This window comes from Rosa chinensis, chromosome 2 (genome assembly GCF_002994745.2).
Source record: "Rosa chinensis cultivar Old Blush chromosome 2, RchiOBHm-V2, whole genome shotgun sequence".
NCBI lineage: Eukaryota > Viridiplantae > Streptophyta > Magnoliopsida > Rosales > Rosaceae > Rosa > Rosa chinensis.
The window spans coordinates 28315906-28336453 of NC_037089.1; the positions used below are offsets into that span (position 1 = coordinate 28315906).

The 20548-nt window shown below is 40.6% G+C and overlaps 1 protein-coding gene across 1 annotated transcript; it reads left to right on the top strand.

Moving 5' to 3' along the window:
* Positions 1 to 18593: 18593 nt before the first annotated feature.
* LOC112184048 lies at positions 18594 to 20010 on the top strand. The gene is made up of 4 exons (XM_024322345.1): positions 18594 to 18780; positions 18985 to 19614; positions 19738 to 19812; positions 20006 to 20010. Exons 1-4 carry the CDS (start codon positions 18594 to 18596, stop codon positions 20008 to 20010), a joined length of 897 nt encoding a protein of 298 aa, XP_024178113.1.
* The last annotated feature ends 538 nt before the right edge of the window (positions 20011 to 20548 follow it).

The following is a 20548-nucleotide window of genomic DNA, read 5'->3' on the forward strand; positions in this document are numbered from 1 at the left end:
ATTATCCTTCGTGTTGTCGCTTTTGATGTAGCCTTGCTTCATTTGTTCAAAACAAGCAACATTATCCTAAATGCTCGTAGGCTCATCTGTGGAAGACTTCAAACCACAAGTGTTCGAACATGCCTAATTATGGATCCAATCCATAAACATTCACGAACTACTTCGTGAAGAGCAATAATCTCTGCATTGTTCGAGGATATAGTGACTAGGGTCTGTTCTGTAGACCTTCAAGATATCACGGTCTTTACCCATGGTGAACACTTATCAGTTTGGGAATGACCTTTGTGTGGGTCAGAGAGATTGATAGGAGCATAAAATGCGATAAATATAATGTGAAACCTTTACACTTTTCTTAGCTATTTCCTTTAAAAAGTCAGTTTTAACTTTGTTTTTCTTTTAGGTAGTTCGTGAAGTGATTCAAGAGAAATAGGAGCTCAAAGGGAGAAAGGAAGCCATGGAACATGAAGTACTGATGCATAGGACCATGTTTGATCAACCTTTTGGCCAGAAATTACAAGGTAAGTCCACGAAAATCATTGTGCAAAACAGTTGCTGCAAAGCAGAAAACTGCAGTTTCAGAATCAGCTTTCTGGGAACGATTTTGAGGAGACATTCTTGCATTCTTCCAGATGCTCCTTTGCAGAAATAGCCAGCGATACTTGAAGAGATGATGTTATACTTCAACGACAGCCAAAGAACTGGTCAGAAGTGTCAACGAGGCAGTAGGAAATCAAAGTCGAAGTATGCTTCCCGATAAGGCAGAAACTGTCATCTTTTCACGAAGCTTTTTGGGAGATCTTTTCCGGCGATTTTCTTGGAGTTTTTCCAGAATTTTGTTGATCAATATATAAGATATGATGTCATAGAGCACGTGGGAGTCAAGAACCATCCAGAAACTTGTCAAGAAGAAGTCGTTCCTTGTCCAAGAAGGAAGCTTCAGAGTCAGAAATTGAATCCTAGTCAAAACAGGACGGTTTTGCAGAATTCTTCTTTGGACGGATTTTCAGGGCATTTTTGGAAGGTTATTGCTGCTGCAAATATGAAGGAGAGTCCTAGAATGATTCATCAAGATTTTGGGAAGATTATTAAGGCTTGAAAATCATTTAATTGTGCACCAATTTGAGTAATCCTCAAGCAACTAGGGGAGGCTTTCAAAGCAGAATTGGAAAAGGAAACTTGGGGGTGCTCCACATATATATGGAGAAGCAGAACACGTTGCAAAAAGACAATCCTACAGCGCCATCTTCTGCCATAAACCCTAGCACACAAAGTCTTGAAATTCCCAAGTCCTTCAAGAGCAAAAACCGTGCACACCATCATCCATCTTCATCAAGCCTTGCCGTGTAACATCTTGAGGGGAGTTCTTGCGTCCAAGGCTGCCTAAAAGTGAATTCGTGGCTCTCATCTTCTGCCCTTTACGGTTTTTATTTTCTTGTAATTCAAACTTATATGTTTCTAGTTGTGAATTTTGAGACAATGTGTGGCTAATTCACTTTTGTTAGGGGCAAGGTTTGAAGCCCCTAAGATATGTTTTTGACAATATTTTGATTCCTAGTTTCGTGATTGCTTTGTGGTGAAATTGTTTATTTGGTTTTGGTTTACAGATAACTCTTGCATGTTTATGTTTTATGAATGCGCACATAAAATATTATGATCATGTGAGTGGGGCTAGAAATAGGTATTTTAATCTCCTAAACGGTTAATAATGCTTGTTTCAATGGTAGTAAAACTTATAGGACAATAGGTGAAACCAAATAAAAAGGATTGCATGCTAGGTAGGCGTTCCACACTAGTTTTGCATACTTGTTTCGATCAAACTTCCACATATGATTAATGCTTAGAATGAATTGTTGATAGGATAGCGTTCTATACCTTGATTGTTTATTCTAAAGGCTTAGTAATGGTGCGTTCATCTTGCTTAAGTAATCTAGGGAAGTAATAAGAACTCACACATGCTTCATGGTTTGTTCTTGATTGAAACCTTTTTCACGACTTAGTAATTGAAACTAGGATGATAAATTTGTCTCAAGCATATTTTGGTGGTGGATTTCCGAGTTCCTAACATCTTCATCCATATCTTTCAAACCTTAAACTCAAAATCGTTTTTCTTTACTTTGTTTTCTGTTTATTTTCGTGAAAACCCAAAATCCCCCAGTTTAGTGTGTTTCAGGATTGCAACGCCTCTGCAATCCTCCTCTCTGTCCCTCCATCTTTTTCTCTTTTCTTTTTGTGTGTGACGTATTCTTTTAGTGTTAGTTTTGTTTTGTTTTGTTTTCTTTTGTGTGATTAATATAGTTACCCTCAATCCCCGGCTTGAACGATCCCTGCTTACTCTATATTGCTAACGACTACATCTTACAGGGTTAAGTTGAGCGTCTATTTTGGGCGTATCAATTTTTGGCGCCGTTGCCGGGGATTGAAAAATACTTATTTTTCACATTCACATTGTTTGGTTTATTTTTGTTTATATTTTGATTTTTAGGATTTTACACATTCTTTTTGTATATATTACTAACTTAAATTTCTGTTTTGTTTTTCAATGTGGCATCAATCTTATGAGGTGTGTTCCATATGCTCCATAGTTGGTCATTCTAAGGAGACATGTCCAAGCATCCAATATCAAGGATACTACAATCAAAATACCATGGTTGGAGGATTTCAAGACAACCAAAGGCATTGGAATAATTACTATTCTCCTCCATACAATCCGGCATGGGATAATCCTCCTTACTTTTCGTGGAATGACGATCCAAACGTGCAACAAGGATCTTTCAATGAGTTTGAAGCATCTCCATATTTATATCATGACTATTGGCCACAAGCACTACTTCCTCAAAACTCAGGTATGTCTAATAATTATGATGAGATTATTAAGGAACTAAATGCTGCTACTCAAGCTGTGATTCAGGGACAACAAGTTTTGAATGCTTCTATTCAGCAAGCTCGTGAGGGTGATGATGCTGGGGCAGAAACTCAAAGGCGTTGGGAGACCTTTATATCTCAGGAGCACCCTTCTAAACCGATGGCAACATTAGGGGAGCTCCCGACAACTACGGTTTTGTGTCAACCTCATGATGCAGTCCATGATTCAACATTTGATGAGGATGAAGTAATGGATTTGGAGGAGTCTTATAAAGAGCCACTCAACGTTGAGATTTTTGAGGATCACTCCATGACCGAGCTTGAAAAGTGGGAAATGGAAGATCCCTTTGATGATGAGGAATCCTATCATGAAGAAAGTAAGGATGAACTTCATGCAAATGTGCCCCAAGTTCCTGAACCAATCATGCTACCTCACGGAGATCCAAGAGGTTACACAATGGAGGATTGCTTGAAAGAGAAACTCATCAAAGCTCCTACATTTAGGCCTTTATTGCTAGCACATGGAAGACCATCTGATCCTTCAACACCTCATTCAAGCTCTACACATGTTCTCCCCATCCAAGAAAAATTTGAGTTTGTTGATCATGTGGAGATGCTGATAAGTGAATATCTCAAATCAGAAAAGGAGATCATTCTAGCCGTGATTGTTGAACCTAAGAAAAGAACGAGACAATGGAAGAAGAGAAAGAAAAATAAAAGCATCAAATCCTATCTTTCCATTGCTCTCAAGTTACCCAAGTTGCTACCAAAGGACCATGAAACATCTTTGAAGAGGCTTAAGCATCTGATCGAACCGCGGCCTAAACCTCCTGATTACTCTTGATGAAGAGCTGCTTTGTCAGGCTGAAGACTTTAAACCAAGCGCTTCTTGGGAGGCAACCCAAAGGATGTTTTCTTTGCTTTCTTTGTTTTCTATTTAGTTCCTTTATATTTTTTTAGTTTGTGTGCAGGTCATAAGGTTGTAAAGAAGTGTGAAAAGTGTCCCTTCTGTAAAAACAGAGTGCTGACCATACAGTCAGTCTACTTTAGACGGCTACCGTTTTTCGCTCAGATGGAACCAGAAGATGTACCATACATGAATGGAAAGATCTTTGAGTCTAGTTTCTGTAGGTTTTTACAGAACTGGATTCGGAGTTCATATATGTTCCCAGTTAAAGTTTTAATGCAGCAAGGTCAGTCCAGGAAAACAGAAAACTGTGCAGTTATGTCACAGAAAAGAAAAAACTGGGCGTATTTCCGTGGTTCAAATGAGGAGTTCTTTACATGTACTCAAATCTCTATATGTATACTACCTTCAGGCCAAAAATATCCTCCATTGAACCAGTGATGCTCCCGAAATAAAGGTTTGAATGGGTAACGGTCATTTTGCCAGGTTTTCTGTTCCAATTTCTGCTTTTTCTCTAACTTTGCAGGGCTATAACTTTCAAACTGCTTGGAGTTAGAAGGTGTTCCACATATGCACAAAGAGCTGGCAATGTCCACTTTCACCTCCAAGTGGTCTCATAGTCATCTGAAGCTACATAGAGAAATTATGGGACCTGGAACATGGGCTGCCGACACAAACTTATGGTTTCCAAAGATGCAACAAGACTTAGCATGGAGCTTACGTTAGGAAGTCAAGACCTTATGGTCTTGAGGTTGGGGTCTTTTGTTGTCTCCAAAGGTCGTGAGCATTGGGAGGTCTACAAGGGGGAGCTTTTCTATCAACCTTCTCACCTTTCTTCTTTTAATTTTTTTGATTTCCTCTCTTTACGCTTCTATTATGCATTGTTTGATTAAATTTACCATACATTGAGGGCAATGTATGATTCAAGTGTGGGGGAAGAGAATCTAATTTGAGTCTTATAAAAAATTTCAACCAAAAAAAATTGAAAAATTTCAAAAATCAAAAAAAAAATATAGCGTTAGTTATTTTCTTTCTTTTGGAGTCTTTAGTTCTTGTTTTCAGTTTTTGTTTTGTTGTTCGAGTCTTAGGTTGCCTTTCAACTGTCTAGGATGAACTTAATCTCTGAAATTATGGATAAAAGAGGATCACAATATTGAGATGATGTTAAAAGAATTCTTTGGTTAATTACGATATATACAAAGCATATGAATGTGTAGTAGATGTGGTTTTTGTTGACCTTGGTACAGAATATTGAGCATGTTGATGATGAGTTTTGATTCATAATATCCCTTGTGAGAATTTGAGCCTATTTGCTATTCTTTGTGAGTGTTTATTGAAAAATATATTCTTACTTTCTTGGCGATGCTTAGTGATCTCATTATCTTTCTCTTTGATTGACTGCTTGCCACAGATTAAGTTTGACGGACTCTAGAGATTACTAGAACTTGCTCTTGTGCTGGTCGAAACTTTTATCAATACATGTCCCCGATTCTGGAAAGGATAAAGGCACCTAAGAAATTCCACCAAAGCCAAAAATAACCTGTGTCCATATTTGTGCCCGTCGTGGGACTCCTCTAGTTTAACCCCTTTGAGCCTACATTTAAACCTTTTTATTTCATCACCCTCAAAATCCTAACCTTTGAACCTTAGTATAGTTATATCTCTACCCTTGTTCTAAAGATTTAGTGGAGCTAATTCCCGAGACGGATAAGATTTTGAAGGCACTACAAAAGAGATGATGAGAAAGAATAAGTGTGGGGGAAAGACTTGTCCATGAGAAAGAAGAAGAAAAATATATGTATGCCGAAAAAGAAAAAGAAAAAAAAGTGTATACGGCAATGAAAAAAAAAAAAAAAAAAAGAGTGCAAGTATGTGTGGATTTTAGTCTCCCCAATGTGGATAAGGAGTTTGTTTTGAAGTGAAGACCTAAGTACGATGAACTTGGTCTTTGTCCTATTTCACAAGTGTTTGAAGGAATGTTAGAATGAAGTAAGGGTCCTACACAATGACATCCGGCCCTTAATAAAGACACACAAGAACTTCAACATTGCAAGATGCCTTGGTGACTAAAAGAAGACGTTTCAATGCTTCAATGAAGGCTCCACTAGGTTTCTAGAATACTTTGTGATTTTTCCTTACCCTTTCGATTCTTTAAACCCCTAAACCTTTGCCCCATTACAACCTTGAAGTAAGACCTCTTTGATCCTTAAGATGGGCAGCCTCTGATTTGTGGAGATTGGTTACAAGAGTTGAGCATATGGTTCGGTCCGTCCGGCAAGTAGTTGGTATCCTTCATGAGATCGTAAAAGGAAAAAATATATAGATTTCGACATAGCCTTTCTTTCTTTATATGTGAGCTTTTTGTTTGTCGAAAATATTATCATCTCTCACATATATTTGAGTGAAAAAGCTTTTAAGCATTAGCCTTGATCTGAGAGAAGAAAGAGTGGTGAATCCTGTGAGGTTTGAATCATACTTGTTGGATACATGCTGAGCTCCACCCATCACCATTGTCACATCCGTGTCTTACATGCTTATATGTGGAATATATGTTTTAATTAACTCTAGAATTACTCATGATTGATTCTTGGTTGCGTGCTAATCTTGATGCTAAGAAAGTAAGAGATTTATGAGACAACAATGTTGAAGGCATAGTTTGTTTTGAGTCTTTTGAGTCTTTATTTTATTTTCTTTGTTTTGATTTTGCTAAGGGACTAGCAAAAGCTAAGTGTGGGGGAATTTGATAGGAGCATAAAATGCGATAAATATAATGTGAAACCTTTACACTTTTCTTAGCTATTTCCTTTAAAAAGTCAGTTTTAACTTTGTTTTTCTTTTAGGTAGTTCGTGAAGTGATTCAAGAGAAATAGGAGCTCAAAGGGAGAAAGGAAGCCATGGAACATGAAGTACTGATGCATAGGACCATGTTTGATCAACCTTTTGGCCAGAAATTACAAGGGAAGTCCACGAAAATCATTGTGCAAAACAGTTGCTGCAAAGCAGAAAACTGCAGTTTCAGAATCAGCTTTCTGGGAACGATTTTGAGGAGACATTCTTGCATTCTTCCAGATGCTCCTTTGCAGAAATAGCCAGCGATACTTGAAGAGATGATGTTATACTTCAACGACAGCCAAAGAACTGGTCAGAAGTGTCAACGAGGCAGTAGGAAATCAAAGTCGAAGTATGCTTCCCGATAAGGCAGAAACTGTCAGCTTTTCACGAAGCTTTTTGGGAGATCTTTTCCGGCGATTTTCTTGGAGTTTTTCCAGAATTTTGTTGATCAATATATAATATATGATGTCATAGAGCACGTGGGAGTCAAGAACCATCCAGAAACTTGTCAAGAAGAAGTCGTTCGTTGTCCAAGAAGGAAGCTTCAGAGTCAGAAATTGAATCCTAGTCAAAACAGGACGGTTTTGCAGAATTCTTCTTTGGACGGATTTTCAGGGCATTTTTGGAAGGTTATTGCTGCTGCAAATATGAAGGAGAGTCCTAGAATGATTCATCAAGATTTTGGGAAGATTATTAAGGCTTGAAAATCATTTAATTGTGCACCAATTTGAGTAATCCTCAAGCAACTAGGGGAGGCTTTCAAAGCAGAATTGGAAAAGGAAACTTGGGGGTGCTCCACATATATATGGAGAAGCAGAACACGTTGCAAAAAGACAATCCTACAGCGCCATCTTCTGCCATAAACCCTAGCACACAAAGTCTTGAAATTCCCAAGTCCTTCAAGAGCAAAAACCGTGCACACCATCATCCATCTTCATCAAGCCTTGCCGTGTAACATCTTGAGGGGAGTTCTTGCGTCCAAGGCTGCCTAAAAGTGAATTCGTGGCTCTCATCTTCTGCCCTTTACGGTTTTTATTTTCTTGTAATTCAAACTTATATGTTTCTAGTTGTGAATTTTGAGACAATGTGTGGCTAATTCACTTTTGTTAGGGGCAAGGTTTGAAGCCCCTAAGATATGTTTTTGACAATATTTTGATTCCTAGTTTCGTGATTGCTTTGTGGTGAAATTGTTTATTTGGTTTTGGTTTACAGATAACTCTTGCATGTTTATGTTTTATGAATGCGCACATAAAATATTATGATCATGTGAGTGGGGCTAGAAATAGGTATTTTAATCTCCTAAACGGTTAATAATGCTTGTTTCAATGGTAGTAAAACTTATAGGACAATAGGTGAAACCAAATAAAAAGGATTGCATGCTAGGTAGGCGTTCCACACTAGTTTTGCATACTTGTTTCGATCAAACTTCCACATATGATTAATGCTTAGAATGAATTGTTGATAGGATAGCGTTCTATACCTTGATTGTTTATTCTAAAGGCTTAGTAATGGTGCGTTCATCTTGCTTAAGTAATCTAGGGAAGTAATAAGAACTCACACATGCTTCATGGTTTGTTCTTGATTGAAACCTTTTTCACGACTTAGTAATTGAAACTAGGATGATAAATTTGTCTCAAGCATATTTTGGTGGTGGATTTCCGAGTTCCTAACATCTTCATCCATATCTTTCAAACCTTAAACTCAAAATCGTTTTTCTTTACTTTGTTTTCTGTTTATTTTCGTGAAAACCCAAAATCCCCCAGTTTAGTGTGTTTCAGGATTGCAACGCCTCTGCAATCCTCCTCTCTGTCCCTCCATCTTTTTCTCTTTTCTTTTTGTGTGTGACGTATTCTTTTAGTGTTAGTTTTGTTTTGTTTTGTTTTCTTTTGTGTGATTAATATAGTTACCCTCAATCCCCGGCTTGAACGATCCCTGCTTACTCTATATTGCTAATGACTACATCTTACAGGGTTAAGTTGAGCGTCTAGTTTGGGCGTATCAGAGATACCTAATATCAGCAAAACCTTCCAAAACGCTTATCATTTTGGGATGGGTATAGTGGACGCAGACCAGTGTTGGCGGCGTTCTTGGTGTGTGATGGGTCCAAATCCATCAACTCTCTGTAGGGATAGAACAAGCTCATATCAATCGTACATCTCAACTACTGAAACATATCTAGCACATCTTCGTCATCATCCTTCAAATGAAGAGGATCATTTTCAGGATCAAGACTACGGATGATCATGGGGGTGCTTGCAGCTTTGACATTGTCAAAATGCCTAAGCATCTATCAACACGATGCTCAAGTTCCACACCGAGACATAATCTTGTTCTCCCAAAATCCTTCATCTCAAACTCGGATTTCAAGTGTTCAGTGGTTTCCCTTAACTCTTTAAGGGCTTCTAATGAAGATCATGTCCAACATGAACCAAGATAGAATCCGAAACTTGTTATGAAAACGTGCAGGCATATCCCTTCCCAATCAAGTAGTCACTTTAGTGAGCATTTCAATCTTATTGCAAACACGCTCCATGGTCTAGAGCCACTTTACTTGGGTAAATGAAGTTCACCATGAATCTTCATGTATATTCCGTATCTAGATCCCCGTAAAGATACGTAGTGACCACATTTATAAGCTGCATGATCAGTTATTTGGAAACTACCAAACTGACAGGGTAGTAGAGTGCAGTGACTTCCATTACGAGAGAATACGCCTCATCGTAGTCAATTCCAGGGCGTTTTATGAGAAGCCTTGCGCCATAAGGTGAGATTACCATATTTTTTTCTCACTATGCTTTCTAACGAAGACCCATTAGTCAACAGGTTTTATGTTAGGAAGTGTTGGCATTATTGGCTCAAAATCATTCATCTTCGTTGGAGAATCTAACTTAACCTGGATCACATCTTTCCATTTAGGCTAAATTTCTCTACATTGGTATTCATTCATCAACGGAGCGTGGTTCTATATCATCGGACTCAACAAACTCATGCGCAAAGAAATGAGCAACTACATCATCAATTATGATGGAGTTTCTATCCCACGTCTCATGTACACTAGTGTAATTTTCATAGAGTTCTATATTCTCAGGAATAGGTTCTGACGTTGAGGCGTCCCCCAACGATAACCATAACTCGGAAGATTCTCATGAGATGGATTTTGAGTCTTGACGATCAAAGGATTAGAATGTGCCAAAGCATCCTTCAAACCCACGGGCCTCCCACGCATCCCAGCTGGGGCCAGGGCCTGTAACACCGGAGTGCCACTCTCTTTGGCATTGGCGCCATGTCTACCTTCATGTAGGGTAGTGCTACGTCCTCTCGTAGAGATGTACTTCCTTGCAGACATATTGCAGCAGATGTGTGATCTCGTCACTTTAGTAGAGATCGAGATGAGACATAGTGGGGACAGACCACGACACTTCATGTTGTTCCTGCTGAACATCTATGTTCTTATCTCCCCCTAATGACAGAAAGACTGTCACATCAAAGTGATAATCTGCAAATCTAGCGGTAATGAGATTGCCTTGCAAGGGCATTAAGTGGTGGACGATGGTCGGAGTCTCAAATCCAACATAGTTGCCCATTTGTCTGTAAGGACCAATCATAGTGCGCTGTGGCGGCGCAATTGGCACATAAATGGCTCACTCAAATGTGCGTAAGTATGATACTTGTACCCAGTCACTAGCTGTAACACAGAGGTAGATTGAGTGGCGGTGGGTCGTAGACGAATTAGCAGCTGCATGTGATATTGCATCACCCCAAGGGGATATAAAGAGGTTGGTGCGCATTACCAATATCCTAACTACCATCGTAGTCGTTTCCTAGAGACCATTTAGGTGTGTTCATGAGAATATGATGTCCAACATCAGTCCCATTGCAATAATCATCAAAAGTCTTTGATGTAAACTCTCTAGCATAGTCAAATACAATTGACTGAATAGGATGATTCGGGGAGTGAGCCTGTTGTCATATGATATGTGCTACTAGTGTAGCATAAGCAGCATTACAAGTGGACAAAGACACAACACGTGACCTGCGTGTTTACCAACATCATGAGATATTTAAATGTTCGCAAGTTGGTTGAATCACTCCATAGAATCCTCATGGGTTCTATGTAAGAACAAAATGAATATTTTCATATCCTTTGTATAGGACAGTCTCAGTCCTAATTTCCTAAAGGAACGGGTTTTGTAAAATGAGCGAGAGGCTTTAGAAGCAACAAATGAGGATTTTGGTTGGGCCTGAGAGTCTGAAACGCTATTTGAAGAAAAGTTGGTGATTGCAACATCACCATGATGTACGCTATCCATAGAGTCATGGATAAGGACTATGCCAGCCCTAGGCTAGTGGTGGACGGCGGCGGCGGTCACATTTAGTCCAAGAATAAACTTTTGATTCATGCTTCGTTTCGCTCGAGAAAATAGATGTCCGTGTGAAGTCTTTAGTAGACGGATCATTATATCATGACTATGATGACCTATCCTGTCGTAACAAAGCCAATATGTGTCTAAATCCAAGAGATCTTCTCTCATAACTTTTATTGGATTTAATAGTTCGGATAGTGACATAGAGTCCATTAGTTATGGATTTCCAGGTTATTTATCACAACTTGATTGTAAAGAAAGTTTATTATTATAGGTAAAAATTGAGGTATTTCCAAATATGGTTTGTTGCAACTTTATTGTTATATTTTGGAAATTATCATCCTGTTTTTTTAATATCATACTTGTTATCAGATGGCTTAAATCATGTATAGCATGATGTTAAGGTTCAAGCAATAATTTTAAGCCATCAGTGTTCAATAAATTTGCTTGAGTTTTTGGTTTGTAGAAACATAAAGTAGGACCTAATATATGTTTACTTGTTGATACACATTAACATGTATTGTATCACTTCTGGTTTGACATATGTGGATTGCAGGAGCTTATGTTGTTTTGAAACTCTACATTTTTGTTAAAATGTATACTGTTTCTTTCTTTGCATAAGTAATTGTAATCTGACCATGTTGGAATGGAATTCTGGTTTGAGTTGTTGTCTGGCGCGCACTTCAGTAAGTTAAATAGATTATGGCATTTTCTGGTGCAAGTTATCAAGGTTAATATGTGTCAGTCCAAAGGGGAGATTGTTAGAATCAAATATGGACTTGTCACACACTAACATTAAGTATATTGATAATTAGCTAAATGTCAAATCTAGTTTAACATGGACACAAACTCAAATCAATACTTGTAACTTAATGGAAGAGTGTATTAATTCATTAAGGTAAGTAATCCAGTTCTTAAGGTCTGCAAGAAAGACTACAATGAAGTGTGACATTAAGTAATCCAGTTCTTACTCTGTAAAAGGTTTCCCTCTAGCCGTCGCTTTCTACCCAGGATTTCAAGAGCGCTTGTCCGGCAAGCCCAGCGACACTGCCGGCCTCTTGGTCGTGGTGATGCTGCGGTGCTGCCGGACGGGTGGTGCCTACAGAGTCAATGGTGGTTCTTGGGCTTCTGGACGGGGAAGAAACCAACTTGTTTCACTGGCGTTTTATCCCTTTTCGATCCCCTTTGGCAGTGTTGCAGGTCACGGCAGAGTTTCGGGGACGGTGGTTGAAGACTGTGAAGGCTTTTGTTGGTATCCAGTAGACGGCGGGATGTATTGGGTGTCCGTACATAATCGGATCGGACCTGGTGGGCATCCAACTTTGGTTACTTGGATGGTGACGGCGTTGGGCGGTGGCTTTCCTAGAAGGGCAGCGACGGGGGTCGTGGCTGCTACTCGGGCATACTTGCTGCAGTGGGTGGCGATGGGTTTGGGTCTGGTTGTTCTTGTTGGGCTTCGTTCTTGGGCTAGGCTCTCCTTTGGACCATGATTGAGCTACTAGTTTAGCAATTTTTATTTCTAGTTTTTTTCTCTAGGCCTCTTCTGGCGTTCTAGTGGGTTTTTCCCAATCTAGTATAGTTTTGCCTGCAAATGGATTTGACTCTTTGTCGGCTTAATTCTTAGTGTTTCTAGTTGTACACCAATTGAGGTCTCTAGGCGACTAGATTTACTATAAAGGAGAGTTAGATTGTGAGGATTTGGGTCCTTTTGTTTTTAGGCCCAAATAAGTGAGCTCATGTGTTAACAATGAGGGTTACCGGTCAATTTGCTTGGCGGCTTGTGCCATCTATGATTTTGGTATGAGACAACAATTGATGTAACGTGCCTTCTGGCCATGGATAAGTAATGAAATTATCTATTCCTTCAAAAAAAAATCTAACTAGAAAACCTAATCCGATAAGGAATGCTTTAATGGGAAGCTTCTTGGGGGTTAAGTCACCTATATAAATAAGATGAATTGGTCCATGTTGCCACTACATTTTGCATATTAATTGTTCTGTCCATTAAGAAGCAAGGTTGGTAAGCAACAGAAGGCTATATTCTAGTGATCGTTGTTGTGCAGTTGTAGAGATGGAATCCATGCCAATAATTGCTGAAGGTAAGTCTTGATTCTTATGTGATTATTGTCAAGCTTGTATGCATATGATTGTGAGCATGTATATGGTTTTACAAGTGATACTTTAGTTTCAATCTATTTTGTATTTATTTTCTGATTTGAGTGGAAAACAACTAGGGGAATTTGCAATATATACAGGATTGCTATTGTTCTTTTCTCAGAAAATCAATCTTTTTGGTTTGGCTCTTAGCTATTGTTCTTTTCAAAAATCTATCTTTTTGTTTATGAATCTGTTTTTTTATCTGGGGATACCTATTGAAATTGGCATAGCAGATGATCTCCAAGCTCCATCTGTTTTCATGAAGCTAATAGTTCAGCTATTCTCTATTCTCTAGCTTGGTGCCCCCCACTACTCAAATAATCTATTTCAGGTTTGTATAGAAATGCAATCACTCACACATAATTTGATCTGCATAGCACATTTAGACATATATGGTTTCATGTTAGACACTCATATAAAGAGTCATGTTAGACACTCATATAAAGAGTCATGTTAGAGTGACATAGGATGCACTGATAGTCATTATTGCCTGATATATAACTATATTTTCTTATGATAGAAAGTGGATATGAGATATAAATTAGTTCATACATTAAAATTAAAGTTCACTGGCTGATCGATTAGGGTCTCATTGCATTGTCAATCTATGTTCCTGGTGTTCTTATTAATTGTTAATTTTGGTTTTACAGTGGACCTAAAAAATCAAATGACTGTGTTGGGTTATTTTCTATACAACTGTGGGAGTTCTCTTTGGATTTCTCATTGGTGTATCATTACAGAATGCTTTTCTAATAAAGGTATTTATTAGGAAAAAAACGTTCTCTTCTCTCTCTAGCTAAGGCAACGGAGAGTTAGGGTTTTAGCCTCGTCGGAGTGGGGCGCTCGTGTCCTTGTGGACTGCGGTTTGTTTATCTGAATGTCCTGGTTCCCCCCATAGTTACAAAAGGGTGGGATCTTATTACACAAAAACTTTGTATGATGGAGGAGATGATTGGTGGGTTTGGTCGGAAGCTTGCGCTTAGGGAGGAGGAGGCGGTGGAGGTTGTTCTCCCTCAGAAGCGGCAGAAGCAGCAGCCAAAACGTTTTTTTCTTGTGGGTGAATTGTTAACTGATAAGCAGTACCGAATGGATTCATTGATCAGCACCTTGCGTAGTCTTTGGATTCCGGATTCGTCCCCCTCAGATCGGTCTAGATTGGTGGTCTGTCAACTTGAGGGGAGTCGCAGACTTCTGTTTTCTTTCACAAATGCGTCAGATCTGCATTGGGTAGTTACAAGAGCACCGTGGTCCTATGAGCGGGCTCTATTCGCGGTGGCGGTGACTGATGGTACGGTGGATCCTCTTAGGGTTTCTCTGCAAACTCAATACTTCTGGATTAGGATTCGTGGGATCCCACCACTCTACATGGACGATGTTACTGGACAAGGAATTGGTGAAGCAGTGGGTGGCTATGTTCGAACATGGAAAGATAGAAACGGCAGTTGTTTGGGCAGATTCCTCCGTGTTCGGGTCGGAATTGATGTCGAGAAACCTTTGAGCAAAGGGGTATGTATCCCGGGGGCAGCATGGTCAGGAAACAAGCTTTTTGAGTTGGAATACGAAAGATTACCACATTTCTGTCTATTCTGTGGATTACTCTCTCATACTGGATTTAGCTGCCCTCGCCGGTTATCGGGGGAGGTACCAGAACCGACGTATGACGTACTCCTTAATGCAGAAAAAAAGGAGGCCTGGCTGGCTAGGAAAGAACGAGAGGAGGCGGAGATGCAGGCAGGGCGTGGCGGGGGTGGTACAAGATTTGGCCTCCATCCGGCTAAACATACTGGATGGTCTATGGTTGCACCAGATTTTCCTATGATCGGGCTGACTAGGACCCGGGAGGAGTGGGAGGAGGATTCCTGCCAACCGGCACCTCGAGATGCGAATGACATGGAGATAGTGGTAGAGAGTACAAAGGAGGGGAGCACCGGTGAGCCAACCCAAAAACGGAGGAAGCTAAAGATGGGGCGGGGGACGACGACGGCGGAGGGGCTCACGGAGGTTCCTATTATGGAATGTTCTTCTTTAGGGGGGGCAGTAATGTCGAGCTCGGTAATTGCGCAATCATCATTGAAGTTACCAGTTGGGGATAGTCCTCATTTGATTGTGGATCAGGATTTAATTCACAAGCAGTCAAAATTGGCGGATCCTACAATCAAGGAGTTGATTAGGAAGGGGAGTCAGGGTGCAACTGGAAAGTCAAAGAAAGTGGGGTCGGGTGATTCTCAATCCATGCAAAGGTTCTTGAAGGATGGTCAGACTTGTTCCATGGTGGATGACCATACTGAAGCCCAAAATGAGATTAGACCAAGTGGGGGTCAGAGCAAGGCCAACCTGGCTCCGTCAATTAAGAGGCCTCATGAGAAGATTCTAGAATGTTCCAAGAGTTCTAAGAAGTCTAGTAAGAAGGGTTTCTTAGTGCGGAAACACCCTAGCTCTCCAAGTCGGAAATTACCTCTGAGTCCTGGACGTACTCTACAACGTTCCTCCGTGATGGGTCCGGAATTGACCCATCACGAGAAATGAATCTACTATGTTGGAACTGCCAAGGTATTGGGAACCCTTGGACAGTTAGAGGACTTAAAGGGCTTGTGTCCCTAATTCATCCCAATTTACTTTTCTTGTCGGAGACAAAGTGTACTGTAGCTGAAATGGTTGAGGTTCGGGTTCAACTTGGTTGGCGTAACGCGTTTGCGGTTCCTTGTAAATTTAAACAGAAAAAGAATGGGAAAGGTGTGAGTAGATCTGGAGGGTTGTGTATTCTTTGGAATGATGATGTTCCGGTTTCTTTACGGAGCTATTCTGATAATCATATTGATGTCCATGTTGGCAAGGCTTCTGACCCTAAGCGATGGAGATTTACTGGGATTTACGGCCACCCCAAAGTGGAAGACCGCCATCGTACTTGGGCGCTACTTAAATCTCTTGGGTTGCAGTGTAATCTGCCTTGGGTTATTGGTGGAGATTTTAATGAGATTATATTCAATAGTGAGAAAGAAGGTGGTCCAGCTAGATGTGAACGACAAATGGATGGCTTCAGGGATTTTGTTGAGTTGTTTTCTCTCAAGGAATTATCCTTTACAGGTCCGAGTTTTACGTGGAGAGGGAAGCGTAGTGGTGAATGGATTAAGGTCCGGCTTGATCGTTTTCTTGTTACTGATGGGTGGTTTGATTTGTTCCCAGTTTCTAGGGTGATTCACCAGTCCCCTAATAAATCTGACCATCTTCCAATTTTGTTGGAAGTTCGGGAATGCCGACCACGAAGGAAAAAGAAGCGGAAGAAGAGGTTCCGATTCGAAGAACTTTGGCTCCGAGATGAAGAATGCTCTAGAGTTGTTGAGAGGGGCTGGAGTTGGTCTGGGGGGAATGATGCTGTCTCTAGGGTTTGTGGGAAAATTAATGAAACCCGCCGTGTGTTACAAGAGTGGAGCGACGTGAAGTTTGGATCTTTGGGTAAGAATATTAGTGAGATTAGAGATCAGTTGGCTACTTTCTATGATTCTTCTTTCTCTTCCCCCCCGGATGAAACAAGGGTTGCTCTTGAAAAGAAGTTAGATGAACTATTAAAGCTTGAACAAGTTTTCTGGAATCAAAGAGCGAAGGTTTTCTAGTTAACGGAGGGTGATTTGAATACTCGTTTTTTCCACCAAAGGGCTAGTAACAGACGGAAAAAAAACAGGTTGAAAGGGTTATTTAATGATTCAGGGACTTGGTGCACTGAGGATGGCGAGATTGAGGAGATCGTGCTGTCATATTTTCGCTCCTTGTTCACGACTTCTCAGCCTCAGGGCTGTGCTGAGGTAGCTTCTTATCTGCCTCCTTATATTACTGATGCGATGAACGAGTTGCTTTCAGGTAACATAACAAGTGAAGAGGTGTATCGAGCTCTCAAGCAAATGCACCCGGGTAAGGCACCCGGCCCTGATGGATTTGCACCATGTTTTTATCAGCGGTTTTGGCATGTAGTCGGGAGCGATGTAACTGAGGCTATAAGGGGTTTCTTGAATTCGGATGAGCTGATGAGGCAGGTTAACCATACTAATGTCACCCTTGTACCGAAAGTGAAGGAAGTTGAATACATGAACCAACTTCGTCCCATCAGTTTGTGTAATGTTCTCTATAAGTTGGGTTCTAAGGTTCTCTCCAATAGGTTGAAGCCACTATTGCAAGGTCTTATTTCACCTTATCAGAGTGCGTTTGTGCCCGGACGATTAATTTCAGATAATTCTCTTGCTGCTTTTGAGATCTCACACTTTCTGAAAAATCGAAGAAGAGGACATGTCGGCTATGGGGCTCTCAAGCTCGATATGAGCAAGGCCTATGACCGAGTAGAATGGGTGTTTTTGGTGCAGGTCTTAAAACAGCTAGGGTTCAGTCCCACTTGGATTGCCTGGGTTATGCGATGTGTTCGGATGGTATCTTATTCCTTTGTTGTAAATGGTGATCCAAGAGGCCATATTGTTCCTACGAGGGGACTCAGACAAGGAGATTCCATATCCCCATACCTATTCCTGTTGTGTGCGGAAGCATTATCCAGAATGATTCTTCGAGCTGAGGAGTCTAGCTCTTTGCATGGGGTTCAAATATGCTCAGGTGCGCCTACAATATCTCATCTCTTATTTGCTAATGATTCTTTTATCTTCTTCAAGTCAGAACTAGAGGAATGTTATGTGCTTAAGGAGATTTTTGAGTCCTATGAAAGAGCATCTGGCCAGATCATCAATTATCAAAAGAGTAGTGTGTCTTTCAGCAAGAATGTGAAACGGGACAAACAAGACGATCTTGCTGCAGCTTTGGAGGTGGTACGGGTTGATAAACACGACAAATACCTGGGGTTACCCACTGAGTTGAGCTATTCCAAGACTGAGGCTTTTAGCTTTCTTACTGACCGGGTCCGGAAAAGAACACAGGGATGGAGAGAAAAGACCTTGAGCGCCGCTGGCAAGGAAGTTATGTTGAAGGCAGTGGTGCAATCCATTCCGACCTATGTAATGAGCTGTTTTGAACTCCCCAAACATCTTTGTTCTGAGATGCACCGCCTTATGGCTAGGTTTTGGTGGGGAGACAAGATTGATGAGAAAAAAATCCATTAGTTGGCTTGGGAGAGATTGTGTGTTCCCAAAACAGAAGGCGGTCTAGGATTTCGAAACTTGGTTCATTTCAACCAAGCTTTGCTCGCGAAGCAAGGTTGGAGGATTCTTCAGTCACCGGATTCTTTGATAGCTAAGTTATATAAAGCTCGCTATTTCCCACGGTGTGACTTCCTGGATGCTGAAGTGACTAAAGGGGCCTCGTATGCATGGCGGAGTATCTTGCATGGCAAAGATCTTTTACGTAGAGGGGTGAGATATAGGGTTGGCACCGGAGCTCATATTTCTGCATGGCGGGATCCGTGGGTTCCACTACCTACACATTTCAAACCATTTTCCTCTCCAGCGCTGGGCTATGAAGAATTGAGGGTAGGTGACTTAATGGTGGAGAACGATTATGAGTGGAATGTTCCACTTTTGGAAGCTTTATTTACACCAATGGAAGTTGGCATAATTGCAAGTATCCCTCTAAGCCTTCGAGGAGCAGATGACAACTTTGTTTGGCACTATGACAAGAGAGGAAACTATGGAGTGAGAAGTGGATACCATGTGGCCCGCCTTGATGAAGGTAGATCTGACCGGGCTTCTAGCTCAAATGGGTCTTACGGCATTAATGCTACATACTAGAAGATAATTTGGGGGGCCAACATCCCACCCAAAGTGCGTGTTTTTATTTGGAGACTACTCAGAGGCATTCTACCTACTAGAAGAGCTCTCTCCCATAAGGTTAGTCTACTTGATAGTAATTGTCTTTTCTGCAATCATGCATTAGAAGATGGATTACACTTGTTCAGAGATTGTGATGTTACTGCATGCTTTTGGGTGTGTACCAAATTGGGCCTTTTGGCCAAGAATGTGGCTGCTTCATGTGTGGAGGATTGGGTGTTGAACGTCATTGAAAAATTGGATGGTAATCAACGTTGTGCTTTTTTCATGGCACTCTGGGTCATATGGTCTGAAAGAAATAATGTCTTGTGGAACAAGAGTTTCTTTTGTGCCTCTAATGCTGCGCAGTGGGCTAGTAAATTTCTTGAGGAATATCAGCAATTTCATGTGCATGGAAATGCGCAAGGTAGAAGGGAAAAGACCAAATGGCAGAACCCTCCTAGTGGGCGTCTGAAAGTGAATGTGGATGGGAGTTACCGGGCTGATTACGGTGATGGTGGAGTGGGAGTTGTGATACGTGATGAAAATGGTATGTGTTTGCCAGCTCTGGCTCGGCATTTCCCACATGCGTCATCTGCTTTACATATGGAGGCTGAAGCATGCAGGGCTGGGCTCTTATTGGCGATCCATCAGGACATGACCGTTATTGATGTTGAGAGCGATTGCTCCCTTATTGTTACTGCTCTGCAGCGTGATGTGGAAGATAGATCTGAAATTGGGCGTATTATCGATGATTGTAAGTCATATTTGACATCTTTTCACTCAATTCAGGTTAGTCACATCTTCCGTGAAGCAAACGGTGTAGCCAACAGGTTAGCGCACCTTGCTAGTTTTAATTACATTTTTGATGTGTGGTTAGATGAAACTCCTGTTATTATTCGGGATGTTCTCTATGAGGATGTTTGTAATGTTTCTAATGTTGCACGGGGTTCAGGTTTTATGTCCCCCCCGTTGCAAAGTATTACTTCAATAAATGGAACCGGGCGTGGGGCTGAGCCTCCCAGCTAGGCTGGGTTCCAAACCCCTTTCAAAAAAAAAAAAAAGGTATTTATTAGGGTTTTCCACCAGAATGGGTTGTGTTGAATTGGGATGCCTATATCTATAGAATGTGTTTGGAATTTTTGCAGAATAGGTTTTCACTTCTATCTTTTGATGCACGGTTTCCCGATATGTGTAACAAACTAACACAAACAAAAGTCTTGAGCATCAAGGATCAGGGGGATGTTCCTACGGTACTGATTATTGTTATTGTCTAAATATTTGTTCACCATTGACTTTTCATTCTGTTCAACTTTGAACAGCAATAGCAGTCAGCCCCTTTTCACATGTTAAAAAAGTGTGAGATAAGGTGATAAACACATATTTTTAAAAAAAGGAAAATTTCGCAAACAGTACACTAAGTAAAGGCCACTAATAATTCTTATACACAAAGTTTCAAACCAAACATTTCGGTACACGAAGTCTAAAACTCGACCCACTATCAGTACACGACGTCAATTTTTGACACCAAAATATCCATTATGCCCTCAGTTTTTTTTTTAATAATTTTTTTTCTATTATTTTTTTTTTCTTTGTTTTTATCTGTTTCTTCTTCCTTCTTCTGGGCTCACTCCCTCACTCAATCTTTCGCCGTCGGGGACTGCTCTGTTCCCAGCAAGGCCTTCAGCTAT

What these genes read in the sequence shown, in the direction of transcription:
- LOC112184048 (XM_024322345.1), top strand. Translation starts at nt 18,594, where the DNA reads ATGGTGGAGAACGATTATGAGTGGAATGTTCCACTTTTGGAAGCTTTA. An exon ending in TGTGGCCCGCCTTGATGAAG is followed by an intron (nt 18,781 to 18,984) that starts GTAGATCTGACC and finishes ATCATGCATTAG; the next exon opens with AAGATGGATTACACTTGTTC. An exon ending in TGGGCGTATTATCGATGATT is followed by an intron (nt 19,615 to 19,737) that starts GTAAGTCATATT and finishes ATGTGTGGTTAG; the next exon opens with ATGAAACTCCTGTTATTATT.